General features: G+C 40.4%; 1 protein-coding gene across 1 annotated transcript in view; it reads right to left on the bottom strand.

Annotated features, from left to right (window-relative positions):
• Positions 1–17,844, bottom strand: part of LOC124292463 (centrosomal protein of 164 kDa-like) — a 54,195-nt gene that overhangs the window by 16,089 nt on the left and 20,262 nt on the right. The window contains 21 exon segments of the mRNA XM_046729552.1: positions 358–515; positions 1,601–1,841; positions 2,261–2,414; positions 2,586–2,656; positions 3,236–3,291; positions 3,645–3,868; positions 4,439–4,632; positions 5,227–5,295; positions 6,067–6,104; positions 6,107–6,166; positions 6,294–6,471; positions 7,613–7,735; positions 7,903–8,015; positions 8,391–8,574; positions 9,170–9,287; positions 10,044–10,121; positions 10,159–10,176; positions 11,238–11,335; positions 11,791–11,905; positions 12,739–12,839; positions 17,274–17,297. Of these exon segments, the coding sequence (XP_046585508.1) occupies positions 358–515; positions 1,601–1,841; positions 2,261–2,414; positions 2,586–2,656; positions 3,236–3,291; positions 3,645–3,868; positions 4,439–4,632; positions 5,227–5,295; positions 6,067–6,104; positions 6,107–6,166; positions 6,294–6,471; positions 7,613–7,735; positions 7,903–8,015; positions 8,391–8,574; positions 9,170–9,287; positions 10,044–10,121; positions 10,159–10,176; positions 11,238–11,335; positions 11,791–11,905; positions 12,739–12,839; positions 17,274–17,297 (2,415 nt within the window).

The following is a 17,844-nucleotide window of genomic DNA, read 5'->3' as shown; positions in this document are numbered from 1 at the left end:
AGAAACTACGAGACAAAGTCAAGTCAGACAAACCTTTGAAGACAATCAAGCAAAGATTAACATTTTACTATTGAATCTTATGGCCATAATTAATACATATGAGCAACAGGCATTGCCATGTACATTATCTGTCCCAAGATCTAATGATCAAATAAGCCTACAACTACAGGGTAACTTACATGATGTGTGAACATCAGTAGTATAGATACATACAATGCCTTGGTCAACAAAGTGTTCATAGCACTGTGACAGTCGTAACTCTGTTATAGTATGGGACTACCGATCATCTTAGGGCTATAACTGCTCTGTGGAACAGGGCCTTGGAACATATCTGTAAATCATGTGTATATTGCTCACATTGCAGTTCTCCAGTTGTTTTATCTTGAGCTCCTTCTCACGGACGAGCCTGGACCCAGCAGCCATCTGCACCTCCATCTGGTCCAGCTTCAGGGCCTCCATGTCCAGGCTGGACCTCACATCATCCAGGAGTCTGGCACTGCTGTCATCGGCAGCAGCTGTGGAAGGAAAACAGTGGTATCATGACAACCTGAGCTTGTTCCCTGTCATCACTACCACCATCCACTACAACCATCTGACCCATTTTACCTTCTGCACCTGCCAACAATTTCTACCTACCAATCATTTCACAACCATCTGACCCATTCATTTTACCTACCCACCACTGCACCTACCAATCATTTCACAACCATCTGACCCATTCATTTTACCTACCCACCACTGCACCTACCAATCATTTCACAACCATCTGACCCATTCATTTTACCTACCCACCATTGTGCATTTTACCTACCCACCATTTACCCACCACTACCATCTGACCCACCACTGCACCTACACCACCATTTCACTACCATCTGACCCACCACTGCACCTACCCACCATTTCACTACCATCTCACCCACCACTGCACCTACCCACCATTTCACTACCATCTGACCCATCACTGCACCTACCCACAATTTCACTACCATCTGACCCACCTACCCACCATTTACTACCATCTGGCCCATCACTGCACCTACCCACCATTCACTACCATCTGACCAATCACTGCATCTACCCATTTCACTACCATCTGACCCACCACCGCACCTACCCACCATTTCACTACCATCTGACCCATCACTGCACCTATCCACCATTTCACTACCATCTGACCCACCTACCCACCATTTACTACCATCTGGCCTATCACTGCACCTACCCACCATTCACTACCATCTGACCCACCACTGCACCTACCCACCATTTCACTACCATCTGACCCACCACTGCACCTACCCACCATTTCACTACCATCTGACCCATCACTGCACCTACCCACCATTCACTACCATCTGACCCACCTACCCACCATTTACTACCATCTGACCCATCACTGCACCTACCCACCATTCACTACCATCTGACCCATCACTGCATCTACCCACCATTTACAACCATCTGACCCATCACTGCACCTACCCACCATTTCACTACCATCTGACCAATCACTGCACCTACCCACCATTTACTACCATCTGACCCATCACTGCATCTACCCACCATTTACTAACATCTGATCCATCACTGCACCTACCCATCATTTCACTACCATCTGACCCATCACTGCACCTACCCACCATTTCACTACCATCTGACCCATCACTGCACCTACCCACCATTTCACTACCATCTGACCCACCACTGCACCTACCCACCATTTCACTACCATCTGACCCATCACTGCACCTACCCACCATTTCACTACCATCTGACCCACCACTGCACCTACCCACCATTTCACTCTGATTTCCTGCACCATTGACCTCCCACTGCACCTACCCACCATTTCACTACCTACCCACCATTTCACTACCATCTGACCCATCACTGCACCTACCCACCATTTAACTACCATCTGACCCACCACTGCACCTATCCACCATTTCACTACCATCTGACCCACTACTGCATCTACCCACCATTTCACTACCATCTGACCCATCACTGTACCTACCCACCATTTCACTACCATCTGACCCACCACTGCACCTATCCACCATTTCACTACCATCTGACCCACCACTGCACCTACCCCCATTTCACTACCATCTGACCCACCACTGCACCTACCCCCATTTCACTACCATCTGACCCATCACTGCACCTACCCACCATTTACCCAATCAGTAACCCTATTTTGTTGTTTTGAACATATTGACTAGAACAGCATGTGGAATCATCAAAGACAACCCACCCCTTGCTGAGCTAGGCTCATGTCCCGAGTCAGCTCCTGCTTGGCTGCAGTCAGTGCTGCCTGTCGTCGCTTTAGAGACTGTCGCTGTTTGCGGAGAAAGACCTTAGCCAGGCCAATTGATGAACTCTCCTTCTTGAGGTGATCTCGTAACACTCTGCATCAGATAAATCATGTTTAAGATTTCCCATCCTAGCAACTATTATCACTTATTTACTTATAAAAGTATTTCAGGTCATAGACACCACGTTTAGAAAACCAGCAGCAAGCTGAGATACACCATAACAGAAGATGGTACTTGCAGTAGAGTACTGCAGGCTTGACCTACCTACTGACGGTTCCTGTCCCTAAAGACTCTGGTTCATCATCAGACAACATGTCCAACACACTGGCAGAGATCTACAACATCAACCGTGGCGAGGATCAGACCAATCCAAGTCAGACTAAGACACTTTCTGTTCAAAGAGGCATCATTGGGGTTTTTACCCAATAAACATCTGCCAAACATGTTCATAAACTACACTTGAAACTCAAAGTCTTGTACACAAGGGAATTCCATTGTTGACAAATTCATATGTTACTGACTTTATGTAATTAATTTCCTGGAGTGAGTGAGTGGGTTATAATTTATCGTCACATCGGCAATATTTCAGCCATATCGTGACAAGAACATTTAATTGTTATACATAGTAATTTATGGTAAATTATAAAACCTGTCATCGAAGGACAGTAAAACCGACGAGAATATCACAATATCAAGATATAAAACTAGCATATATCTCTAAAATAGGTAATTTCCTGGTCCCCTAGCACCCCATAACATATTTCTATATACATTCACATATGAAATATTATACTTTGCAAAATTATCACTTCAACACCACCTTGTATTTGATTTTGAACATCATAAACATACATTCTTGGGGTCAATTGTGGCAAAGGTATTCCAATGCATCTGGAAAATGACCAAACACATACCATCTCGGCATCATCTGTCATCCGCACACTCTTCTTCTTGGAGCTAGGTATAGGCACTGATGGAAAGGAAAACATTGATTGGTTTATAATGTATGTATGTGTGTCTGGCAGAGACATTGTGTGAGGGGCTACAGTATGGTAAGTAGTACACACAACATCAGTAACTAGTTGGTTTTACACACAACATCAGTAATGCAAGCACTGTGTAATATGTGTACAAGTAATTCAAGAAAGTTGGGTGACTGCAGTAATCACTTTCACAGTTACAAATCTTAATCAGCTTGTGTGACAAGCTTTCAGCACTACATACCAATTTCTAATAATAAAACCTCAGTTTAAACAACTTGTAAATTTATATCAATTATCAGTTGGGGGAATCCAAGTCACGTACATAGTTCCTAAGCCTCACCTTGTATTGAGGAGTCATCATCACTGAGAAGTGGGTTGCTGGTCCTCCTGTCTGTGTGGTTGAGGTCATCCAAGAATAGTCGTCCAGCTGTCTGGTCAGCCACTTTGACCGTACTGTGCAAGAGCTGACGGCCAGCTGTCTCGTTTTCTTCAATAGCTTCATTGATGCGAAGATGCAGTTTATCTAGTTCCTGGGTCTTCTTGTCCAACTTCTCTTTCAGTTCACTGACAAATGGACGAAGGACAATCAGACATAGTTTACTCACTCTAACTATGCAGTGGAAGTAGGTTTAACTAAATACAGTCTCTTGTCATTTCAGGCGTCTGCTTCAAGACAAACCCAAACCATGACGCTTTGAATAGTTTTGTAAATACTCAATCAATGTGATCTTACATGTTTTCATTCATATTCAAATGTCCATATCTTACAGAGGTACAGATAGGTGGATAGATAAAACAACTATTAGGTCTATTACATAGGACATGAACACATGAAAATGTACAACTTGAAGTCTTTCTTATCGGTTCTATCTCATATTACAGATCAAATTACAGATCAAATGTAAATAACAAACACTAACATTTAAACTTTATTATATTTTTAAAATTAATGGAAATGGCAAAATACGCAATTGAGTTTGAGTGGGATGAGTACAATTTATTTGGTTACTCAAAGGAAAATTAGGATACCCAATTGAGATGAACACAAGCAAGTACATAACTCAATGACCCAAAAAGTTATCTGTAGCTCTGCAGTTAAATAGACTAGTTAGATAACATCATGAGATTATTTACTTGAGTTTGCGAGTGTTCTGGTCTCGCGTCATCTTCAGCTTCAGGACATCCCCCTCCAGTGTCCTCTTTTCCTTCTTGAAGTCCTCCACATCTGTCCTCGCCATCCGGATCTCTTCCAGAAGCTGCTTCCTCTCTTCTCTCATTCTCTCCAACTCATGGCTTGACAGAGACTGGCCTCGGTTACCAAAAGCATCCTGAAAATATCACAATATATAACTGTCTATGAAATAAACTACACAAAATATATGTCCTGAATCCTGCAGGCTTTTATCAAATCTATACACAGTGAGAAAAACTTGTTTACATATATTGACCAGTAAGGAACAATTATTTTCAATACATTACTAGGTATTTCTACATCCCTTCTTTGTCTGAGTCATACACCAGTAACCCATGCTTGTCGTGAAGAGGCGACACACCTGACTGTCATATAAACATCAATTCTTTGAAGGGATGCTGAGTGCGGCGTAAAACTAAACTCAAAATAATTCATATAAACATCAGTTCTGAAGGGATGCATATCTAGAAGTTGGTTAGGGGTGCTTGAATGGCAAATAACACTCAAGTTATATTAAGACTATCAATGGACTTCATATAACAAGACAAAATATGGATCAGCATACCTATCGGTATCGAGGACAATGTTCATATTTGAAACAATGACAGTCAAACAACATGTAGCATTACAAAATGAAGATTTGCAGTATTTTGTTAAGGTTTGACATGATTCTGAGTGTGTGCATCAAATAGTTGTTGAAACATTCAACATTAATAGCGTCTCTACTCACATCTTGCTGCTGGTCAAATCTGTTCTGGTCCTCTCGGAACTTCTCTCTCCTGTCTTCCATCCGCTGCTCCTGGACACAACCAAACAACAGCTTGTTTCAATCAAGGGAGCTTATGGGCACTCAGTGTTGCAGAAGATGTTTTAGCATAACAAGCATTCTCTTAGACAAAAATGTCATGAAGTTGATATTGTAAACCAAGTTAACATATTGAATTTGAAAACAATTTATGCATGGATTTCGTCCAAATGATCATACTACAATGTTTACAGAGCTGTGTAATATGTCATAACACTATGGCATAATGATGTATGCCTGACCTTGGAATGGAACATATGGAATATTCAACCATAACTACTGGCAAACAAGGATAAGTTGGGCTGGCGTAGAAAACGCGTTTATGAGAAGTAGGCGGTGCATGGCAATGAGCAAACCCATTTGGTTTGTGTAGGGTAGAGCAGATGTAGGCTAGTGCATGTGCAGTGCATGACGATGAAATTGATTCCGCGTGTGGCTGCACACGCCTTGCTCATAAGACTCTCACGTGATTGGTGTAGCACTACACTTGATCGCTGACAACCTGGGGCCCTTTCGCTCACAATGGCAAGCGCCAGTGGGCGGAAGTCATACATGCTAATACGGGTCAGTTATCAGGTCAGTGTTCAACTTATCCTTGTTTGCCAGTACTATTGTCTACCATTACTGAAAAACATATCATCACATCATTAACTTGAAAATCTTTCACATTTTTGTCAAATCATTGTACTTGTTACAAACATCTGTAACATATTAAAATTAGCCAACTATCTTGTGTGGATTTAAGTTAGGCTTCTATATACTTACTTCAATGTCCAGATTCTTAAAACTCTTCTCAATGTCTTTTTCTTCCTCTCTAAATCAGCACTCTTTTCACGGATCTCTTCTTCCTGTAAAACAAACACGTCTTTGTTGAGACATAGCTAAAGGAACCATGATGATACATGGTATATACCACAACAAGAGCATGGGCAAGATTGTTCACAATGCTCCATCAACTAGACCATGGATCTGGGGGATACACAGAGACCTACAGGACGAGGAAGATATCTACAGCTCCTCCCTCACCTCATCCTCCAGCTGTTCCTGCAGACTCTCTCTCTTCCGGGCACACTGACGCTTCAGACTCTCCATCTCCTGGCTGTGCTGCTTCTCAAGTTTCCTTTTCTCAGATTCAAAGGTGCTCGTCAGGTTCCTCTGTTCCTTGGCAATCTTGGAAAGACAGACACATACTTATAACGACTTATACCCATATACATCACTCTATACTCAACACAGGATACTCAATACTGGATACTCCATACTGAATACTCACATCAGGATGTTCAATACTGAATACTCACAATAGGATACTGAATACTCAATACTGGATACTCAATACTGAATACTCAGTACTGGATACTCAATACTGAATACTCACATCAGGATGTTCAATACTGAATACTCAATACTGGATACTCAATACAGCATACTCAGTACTGGATACTCAATACTCCATACTCAATACTGGATACTCAATACTCAATACTGGATACTCAATACTCCATACTCACATCAGGATGTTCAATACTGAATACCCAATACTGGATACTCAATACTGAATACTCAATACTGGATACTCAATACTGAATACTCAATACTGGATACTCAATACTGAATACTCAATACTGGATACTCAATACTGAATACTCAATACTGGATACTCAATACTGAATACTCAATAATGGATACTCAATACTGAATACTCAGTACTGGATACTCCATACTCAATACTGGATACTCCATACTCAATACTGGATACTCCATACTCAATACTGGATACTCCATACTCAATACTGGATACTCAATACTAAATACTCAATACTGGATACTTAATACTGGATACTCAATACTGAATACTCAATAATGAATACTCAACACATGATTCTCAAAACTGGATAATCAATACTCAATACTGGATACTCAAAACTGAATACTCAACACTGGATACCCAAAACTGGATAAACAACACTGGATACACAATACTCAATACTCAATACTCAATACTGGATACTCAACACTGGATACTCAAAATAGATAACTCAATACTTAAAAACTCAATACTGGAAAAACAACACTGGATACTCAATACTCAATACTGGATACTCAACACTGAATACTCAATACTGAATACACAATGCACGATACTCATCACAGGTTACTCATTACTGGATAAACAAAACAGGATACTCATCTCAGAATATACCCATTTCCATATACATGTTTTCTAGAGAACCCCAAACAGACTGAATCCCTATTTACATATCTGACATAGCATAATTGCAGTCCACCACAGCCATGTCTCCCATTTTACCATGTTCTTGTATTCCTCTTGCATCTTCCTTAGCTCTTCCTCATGATCCTTCCTCAACTTCTCCAGTCTCTTCTTCTGGTTCTCCTTCATCTCCTGCCTCCTCTCCGCCAGAACCTCATCCAGCTGCAAGCAGAACCACACCCTCTACATCTCACATTTAGTATCCTCGGTTATGGGTTTCAGATGCTTTTAAGAAACGTTGATAATTTTCTCCCCAATCTCATAAACAGGCAATATTAATCTAAACAGCCTTATGACTAGTGCATGGTTAGATGCAGTTGTGTACAGACCCCTTTCTCCATGTCGTTGATGGTCCTCTGCCTCTTCTGGGCTGCCTCTAGCTCCTGCTCCTGCTGCTCGCTCTGCTCCGTCTGGAGCCGCTTTCACCTCCATCTTCATCTCACTCATCGCCTGCATCAATAGTCACCAATAACTAAAGCTACTAAATCTAATCTACAATTCAACCTAATTTCTGGAATCATCTCAATATCAGTGGTGAAAATAAGTGAGTCGAGTTGAGTTGGGGCATAGTATTTTAATCAAAACACTGTCTTCATCGCGTAGCTGTAACATTATCAATGGCAGTTTCATTCTTTATACTTAATTTCAAACACTGACTGTCATGTGATTGTGAGTCCTTAACAGGTAACAAAGTTGTCACCCAGAACTATTTGACTGAAAGCATAACTTTTAACCACTGACCTACACAAGACATCAGCATAGTGTGCTGCATTTGAACTGTCATAAGAGAAAAAGAGTTAAACACACATTTAGTAACTACCAACCCTTGAATGTTTCTCTTGCAGGTCAGACCTAAGGTCATCGACCTTGGCCTTGTGCTTCCTCTCCAGATCATTCTCGAGGTCCTCCAGTTCCTGGGCATGCTTAGACCTCATCTTCTCCATCTTCCTGCTGCGCTCTGCCTCCAGCTTCTCCCTCTCGCTGGACAATGCAATGTCCACCTGCAAACATCACCATGCTGTGCATCTCCAGCCAGTGACTACACCTTCTCAACCAATTCAGGACAAGTATTCAACTAAAACTTTGTCGTATATATGATCAAATTTTTACAGTTAAAAATACTTTTTCTTGCATATATTTGAGAGAATCAATTTAGTTTTCATGCTGCTTGAAAAACATTTCAATTGTACAACACAGAAACATGATGTGGCTTGGAAAGTGATTTGAACCGCTCAAACATCAGACAACCCTCAATGTTTTCCATCCCTGTGAAAACCACAAGCACAAGTACTGTGCTGAGAAACTAAGAATCATACTAATGGCAAGTCTACAATTTAACCTGTGATCATCAGATTCTGGAGGACTAAGGACTTAACTCTCAAAGGTAATTCCAGTATCAGTTCTTCCCAACTATTTGTCTCTGAGTAATGGCAGAATCATTCTACACAATGCTTTTATGAAACAGTATGGGTGACACAAGCTGTCTTTCCAGAGTTCTACTCAGCAGGCATATTTGTAGCGTCTTAGTAAACACAAAGATTTCACTCAGAAATTCAAGATTTGAATACTCTTCCAGTCTATCGGACTGAAGCGTACCTGTGAGTGGAGTTTATCCAGGGCCTTAGCCTTCTCCTCCTCCAGCTTATCCTGTTCCTCCGCCTGTAGTGACTTCACCTCCTCACGGAGTCTCTGTAGAGCAAGCTGCATCTCCTCCCTGTTGTGGAGAAACACATAACTGGTAATCTACACACCATGTCTGGTGTTATTTCAAGACCATAGCCTAGACTATCATCGCTAATATCAGTAATGCTAGCGTGTTAAAACTGGAAGCCAGTTCTCATATGATAATAAAGGAGGTTAATGCTATATTTACATCACAAACTTGTTGTGAAACTCGTCCAGTCTGAGACTGATGTACAGACTATAATAAGCACTGATTTGTCATGAAAGCTCACATACAGCGATCATAAAAGCTGGGTATTACTTCACCTATTCTTGCTTGTCAAAGTGTTAACAAAAGTTGTGGTTCTAAAGCAAAACACTCAGTTATCGAACAAACAATACTGAAAAAGAATATGACAATTATGTGCACAAAAGTATGTATAAGTGGGAACCAAAACAACCATAAACTCAGAAAAAAAAATCAAAACAAATTGAACAAAAGACACAATACTTACAAAAAAGGTCGAGAAATTACATAAACATCATTAAGAACATAAAAGCATGTTAGTTTAGTTTGTGCAATTTCTGAGATCGAAACTTTTTCTACAAAAATGTTATCAACAAATTCAAACATTATGGAGTCAGAATAAAACAGCAAAGAAATACATCAAAGAAACGAAACACACCAGATATAAAAGAAAGAAACAGGGACCACAAATACTGAATGAATGAGCGGAAAATGAAAGTCAGAAGGAATGATTATGTTCAAAGCATGAAACGTCCGCCCTCATCCTGCATGCTGGCCTACCGCAGTTTCTTTTCCTCTTCTTGTTTCTTTCTCTCACACTCTTCCCGGAGATCACTAAGGTCACTTTCTCGTGGCATCCTTCAGGTCCTCGCGCTCCTGCTCAGCCTGTGCCTGCAGCAGCGACTCGGCCAGTCTAACATGGCCTCCACGGAGAGAGAAGCACATGAGTGTAGGGGGCGCTCACATGACAACTTACACTAACGTCCAGCATAGGCCCACTTCTCACTAGTCAGTATTACATCATGGAGTATTACGATGCATGGATGGTGCCTCTATGTTATGAATTTCTGGCAAATATCAGTCATGTTGTGTCTTCAATGATACTAACAAATTTTTTGCATTTTTCATTTCTCTTCTTTTCCTTATATCTTGAATAGACAAAATTTAGCGTAAATTTCTTTTAAGCAAATGGAACATTTTGGGGGGCATTTCACAAATCATAGTGTCAGTTAAAAGCTTGTTCGGGAACTTTCATACAGATTAAAAAAGAATGGTTTCACCCAACATGCTCAAAAACAGGATGAAATACAATGGCACATCTTGTACATGATCATGATGATAGAATAAATGAATGACTGAGATGGGAGGGCGTATACCTTGAACTTATTGAAATAATGATACTTGATGATCTGTCTATCATGAAGAAATCATCAAATGCATGTGTTGTATGCTTAGTCACTATGACATGAGACACTACTGAAGATAAAACTACACACATCAGTCCTAAGCACGCAAAGTAATCAGAAGAAAAACATTAATGTCTCTGAGTGAAAATCTCTAAGACTACCTCCTGCAGTGAAAACCTCTAGAACTACCTTTAGAGCATCTAGTGTCAGTGTTAATCAAGCACATCAACTGACAAAAACAACATACACAGTTACTGTCACCCACAATGTATGTTCAATAAAGACTTTAATATCCTTTACCAATAAAGTAACTGTAATAAACAAATCAAATTATTAGAAACGATATATACAATGTGAAGAAGGCATTCAAAATGCTTATAGCGAGATCTTAAAAGAATCAGGAAATTTTACAAATCCTTCACAACTAGCAGCATTACAGGTTCAACTCATGATAGAAATCAAACTCCTGCTCAGCTTGCCTACTTGTTCTACTTGGTGCTAGCCTCTCTAGTGACATCAAACCAAACGTTGCTGGTGTCATCTATGTGACAAAGACAGCAGGACTCACTTGATGCTCTCCTCTTTCTCATCTCTCAGCTTCCTCTCCTCTTCCTCCTGCTCCCGTCGGATCTCCGCCTTCAGCTTCCGCAGCCGGGCATCCTTGTCCTGGAACACACCATGGCCCGTACAGACATCTGTGTCTGTTGTCTGTCTTCACAAAGTGAGTGAGTTGGGTTTCAACAGTATTCAGGGTATATTTAGTGAAATATGTGTGATAGCTGATACCATGTCAGACGTTTTTGAATAGAGTAATGCAAAATGTCAACAGTTGTATGGAAACCCTGTATGAGTAGGGTTTCACTCTTGACTTCAGCACTATTGCAGCCATATCATGTTGGGATACCTAAAACTGGCTTCATACAGTGTGCCTATGAGGGCAGTCGAAGCTGGTGTGAGATGCTTTAACAGCTTAACTGCCCAATCATGGTGAATATGTGATGCTTATCAATCAGCTTGTCATAATGACCAAATCTTCACCAGAGTGAAGTGATTAAGATAAGCCTGTCTATATATTGTGTAATGATGCTGAGGTCTCTGTGACCTACTCGCTGGTTACTGACCTCCAACAGCTCCAGCTTGGCATTTTCTAGCTCTTTCTCCATGCGTCGCTTCATGTCATTGATAGCCCGGTCATTTGCCGTCTGCACCTTGTGTTCCTCGTCTTTCACCAGACGTCTGACAACATGAACAATACCACCATGACTTTAAGGGGACAACAGCATAATCTCAACCAGGTAACTATTAAAAGCCAGGGACAAGTCCAACACCTTAAAATAACATGTCAAAATGGGTTATTAATTAATGCTACACCAATCAAATTCCAACACATCAGATAAAGCAGTGTATGAAATAAGGCCCGTCCGATCGCCCGAGACAGGCTAGATTTCTGACGGACGGTCTAAATTTACAGCTAGCCAGCCCGATGGTCTGGTAAAAAATGTTAGATAACATATTCCATACATCTGAGCAAATGAAACATATCTTGAAATCTATTCTTCAAATTGAGCGTTACATTTACACTTTACAATTACTGTTTGAACATTGAACTATCGCATCGCAAGCTCAAAGCACTGACTAAATATGAATTGATTATTTTCTTTGGATTGTCTGATCTGGTTAAATCCATTTTGGGCTGGTAACATTTTGAAGTTACCAGCCCTGATGTCTGGTTGAGTTTTTGGCTTATTTCATACCCTGATATTAGCTAATAAGGACTCAATTGTCACACTTTTCAAGATATGAACTTCTTAAGGTTCTCAAAAGGGGATAGGATAGTTATATGGACATCCTGCAGTACTATGTGAGTGAAGACTGCTTACAATCAACAGTAAGCAAAATCTGGTTTTGAATAGAGTGATCATTATGCCACACAGTCACCCATTGTAACCATCTGATCCTCAATAAAGTCCTACTAAAAGTGAGACTGGGGATCTGTTAAGCAGTACAGGAGCCCACAAGGGGCCAAAGGAATGCACAAAAGGAGCCATGAAGCCACTGGTGAAACTGACCTGTCTGCAGCAGAAGCTGCCATGTCTGCCATTTTCTTCCTGTCATCTTCCAGAGGACTCTCTCTGGCCGTGGACTTGAGAGACGATGTCAGCTCGATGTCCTGTAGGACCAATCACGGCATTACACATGACTATCATATAGTATCACTATATACAAGGTTCAGCCACAGCATCGCACAAAAGGATCAACAGAACCATTGTACATGAGTCTCAATAATACCATCACACACAAGGATCAACCACAGCATCACACACAAGGATCAACAGAACCATTACACTCGAGGATCAACAGAACCATTACACTCGAGGATCAACAGAACCATCTGACACGAAGATCAATAATACCATCACACTCAAAGATCAACAACAGCATATCAGTTCAACAAGCAATATTCCAGCTATATGTCATTGCCCTGTAGGTGATTGAGTTAGTTTAGTTTTACGCCACACTCAGCAATATTCGAGCTATATAGGGGCGGTCTGTAAATAATCGAGTCTGGACCAGACAATCCAATGATCAACAGCATGAGCATCGATCTGTGCAATTGGGAACCGATGACATGTGTCAACCAAGTCAGTGAGCCTGACCACCTGATCCCGTGAGTAGCATCTTGCGACAAGCATGGGTTACTGAAGGTGAATTCTAACCCAGACCTTCACGTGTCATGCCCTGTAGGTAATCAAGTCTGGACCAAGCAATCAAGTGATTGACATTGTGAGCAACGATCCACTCCATCAGGGTACGATGAGGGTAGGATGACACACAATCCTCAAGCCACTGTCCCATCCATTAGTACCCTGCCTCTTACTATGAGGACAGATTCCTTGAGACCTAATCAAATATGAAGAATAGCACTACAGATCAACAACACAGGGAGCCACACTCGGTGCTTATAATGTTATAATGAGCTCAGTCAAATATCATCACACTTCTCATAAAAAAAAACAAGATTGGTATACTGAAACACAACAAATTGTGAAAGATTTCTTGGCACATACATCTTTGCACCCATACTACTCCTGTCTTAGGGGCATGTTCACTGGCATACAAAACAGCCAGTGCAAATACAATGAGAACCTATTGTCAATGTTATAACTCTGTTGTCATGGTTACTCTCTGGCTGTGACAACATATCCATCTAAAAAACATCAGGTTACTTTGAAGGTTTAAATGACAACCAAAACACTCCTAGATACAATTCATAAAAGAATACACACTCATGACATGAAAACTATGTGCAATAACCATTAACAGATGTTTCACAAAAATGGAAAACTAGACTATTTACAAATGAAAGGTTTATTTCACAATCTAAATACAGAAAGCCAGCAGGGCGTCTGCCATGTCTATCTTACACAGACAAATTCCATATTTCTTTGCATTAAATAACACTATGAGAAATGTGCCATATGTTTAGACTTAACTCATTCACAGAAGTAAAAACTCCACATAATACATAAATAAGTAATATACCTTGTTTGAGGGTTGTTTTGCAGCACTTCCCTCAAAATATAACTTGCACATAAATTCAAATAAAATTCCCCCTCAATCAGTGTAGCCAGTTATCAATGACCACTCTGATGAAAACCTGGAATATGGCTGGAGATAAAAAGAACAAGGATCACAATCCTGGAGTGAAACCCACTAGTGGATCCTGACACAACAAAGGGATGCAACTCTGCAAACAAAATGTGGTGCCACTGGCTAACCAGACCAGTGACTACATCCATCATCTTACCAGATGACCGTGATTTAGTACCTATCACATGCAGCATATGAATTAATATTATCATTCTGGCAGCTCCTTAGTATTTGTATCACAAAAATGTGCTGCTAACTTTCATAGAGATGTATCCTGACAACTGTAAAACACAAGGTTAAGCAAACACCCCTGTAGCCCAAGTTCATCCTAATTATGTTTGTTTTTAACACTGCACTTGTCAGTATTTCTGTTATATGACTAGGCCCAAATTACCTTATCAGTATCAACCCCCAAATATAATATACTGGACAAAAATAGTTAGGGATATATGTAAATTTTGAAATTATGAATAATGATTTATTTATTCATTGACACACTGATAAAATATCAATCGTAAAAATGCCAATATCCCTAACTTATTTTGTCCAGTATAGTATCTTAATTAATAAATCATATACAACAAATTACAGTTGACATCCAAGTAGCACATTTATTGTAGTAACACATCAGGGGCTGCCAGCCACCACCAAGTCTTCAGCATCCATTGCTAATGTATTCTTATTACATGGATAATCTGTAGATGTTAACCCTCTGGTGCTATATTGTTAATCTACTGTTAATGTTTTGTGCTCTCATTCATTCCCTCAAAGGGCTCCTCAAGCAGTCACAGCACTCTGTGCAAGTGTCCATGTCACCACCAAGCCAAACACACTCCGTGGTATTCATACAGCTATTACAGTGGTTATTGCAAAGACCTGAGAAGGCAGCCAGCATCAGTAATCAAGTGTAGGATATAACCAAGGGCAGGTAACTCTGACATGCTCACCTCCTTCCTTCCCCAGATCTACATGTGACCTTATCAAGTCTGAACAGGTTGTATGCTTGTTGGGGTTGGGGGGAAATTAAAAGGTCTTTCAGACTTTTCAAATGCAGTTTAGACATCTTTCTACTGAAGTTTTTCTGTGGTGGGTATTTCTGACAATAAATCGGCTGTACCAATGTAGTCATCTAAGATTGCCAATTGTCCCACCACAATCCACACCCATGCCCAACTGTGACCAATCAATTCACTAGTCCCTTTGTAGAGTACAGGTAGGTTTGCTTTGGAAAATAAATCCATAAACATTAACTTAAACGAATCGTTCTTATGAAGCAGAATATATGTTCCTGAAGCGCAGAGGTGGGGAACATGTTGGGAGGCTTGTTGTAGCTGGAGAGAGGGCAAGCTGTGAAACATGGGCAGGGCAACACCTGGGGGATGATGATTCTAATGACGCACCAATACATAATCATCTTCATCACAGATACAGCTACATGACATTTCGCTAAACTCCGTAACACTAAAATATTTACACTTCATATCATTATATTTCTCGAAACAGACCCACAAGGCTCCATAGCTCACTTTTACTTTTCTGTGTGATTGGCATTTTAGAAGTTGATGAATAATAAGAAAAGGTGTGATTCTTATGGATGAGAGCTTCTTTATAAGTCATTAATAGTCATTCTATCTTCACAATGGTATAGGAATCTATACCGACACATTGTATCATCAAATAATAAAGGTGTCATCCACAAAGTATCATACCGTTTCTTTTCATTTTTCTGGCATATCATATAAGACAAAAACAGGTCCTACAAGGGTAAATACCCCAAAATAAAGTTTCCACTGAACAAACATTATGAAACCATGCAATAATACAGCATTAAGTGCTTATGCAGAGGGCTCAACAATCTACTTATCTTCTCTACATGGTTCTACTCACAGCCACAAAGGCACACGAGCTAGTGAAAAAAATGATGAAAAGTGTGCAGAGATCTTTTAAATCTGATTGCGATTAGACCTGACAAACAGAGTGAGTGAGTATGGTTTGACACCGCTTGTAGCAATATTCCAGCAAAATCACGGCAGGGGACCCCCTGACAAACTGACAGATGGTAAACTGACGATGCACCATGACATAAACCCACTCGACATCCAGTCAAGTGAGCTGTATATACATATACAGTCGTGTCCCGTTTAACCGGATACTTATGTTTTTTTTTTAAATTGTCCTGATAAACGAATTTCCGGATATCTGAACCACGGACCGTATGTAAAAAGACATACAAAGAAACGAACATAATAGACCTCAGACGTACATGTCTCAGACGTACATGCCTGTACATGCATCTGTCTGTCAAATGCTAGCAACCAATCACAAATCAGTTCTGATGTCATCCACGCGTTCACATTATTCCTGTACCTAACTTCCGGATTAAAGTCACTACCAAAACAACGGGGACGTCTTGCCTTGGCAATCACAACTCAAAATTAACTCAGTGTCACCTTGCTTATTACAGGTAGTTAATCCTCTCACGCTTCAGAGACTGCCGACTTCTTTTATGTTAGGGAACGCAAGGCCACTCGGTAAAATGTGTGTGTGAACATACTGACAGGTGCTCAGCCATCCGGATATACGAGAAAAAAATGCATATAATTTAGCGTTTTGTATGTGAAAATGACCGTCCGGTTACGAAAAACGGATTTCCGGATATGTGAGTAATTTTACAACATTGTGAATTCGTTTTGAGGAATTTTCATTCGGAAGGCGAGTTTTCCGAATATCTGAGGTTCGGATAAACGGGGCACGACTGAATCTAAACACATGGGAAGGGTGCTGTAAATCCTAATCCTAGGAACATAAGAAACTGGAAGAAATGCTTCAAGTTCAAATGAGATCAAAATAAACTGTCAAGATGAAGGTGTTTGGATTAGCCTTGCAAGAAACCAGATTGCGAAAACCATAAGACCGTGCTTGTGATGAGACAAGTTAGCAGGACACACCGTACCTGGTATCTGCTTCCTGGATACAACTGAGAAAGTCAATACATCAGTGTAACTATTTGCTGAAATAACCATGGCAGGTTCAACATTAACGGTTCATACACTGTAATCAAGGCAAATACCAACCTGATAATTAACAGAGGATTTGCTTGTTTGTTTAATGCCGCACTTGGCAAATACTTATTATTAGTAACATATGGTTGCTGACATACATGGTTACGTATGTTAATACCAAGGTTTATGAGATTTTATGAGCTAAATAATTATGTCCACCCTAAAAAAACTAAGTCCCAATACACCTCGCTCCAGACACTTGTAACTCACAGTATGTTGAACTCTTATCCAAAATCACAAGCTATATTTATGAAGAGCTAGGGTGAAAACTGCTATAGGCAAGAATATGTATAGCAATCTTTCTATATGTCTGACTTGATACATGCAGGTATGTATTTGATACATGAGGGTAACAGACAGCTGGTTAAATGTCATCTAGAGGAGCTTACTGAAACAACTGTTGATGGAAGGCTAGGTCCTGTGTCATTCAGATGTGGTCATTGATTAACTTAGAACCCTTTT

This window comes from Haliotis rubra, unplaced genomic scaffold (assembly GCF_003918875.1).
Source record: "Haliotis rubra isolate DU_JTF1 unplaced genomic scaffold, ASM391887v1 Scf519, whole genome shotgun sequence".
Lineage (NCBI taxonomy): Eukaryota > Metazoa > Mollusca > Gastropoda > Lepetellida > Haliotidae > Haliotis > Haliotis rubra.
This window is presented reverse-complemented; position numbering and strand designations above follow the sequence as displayed.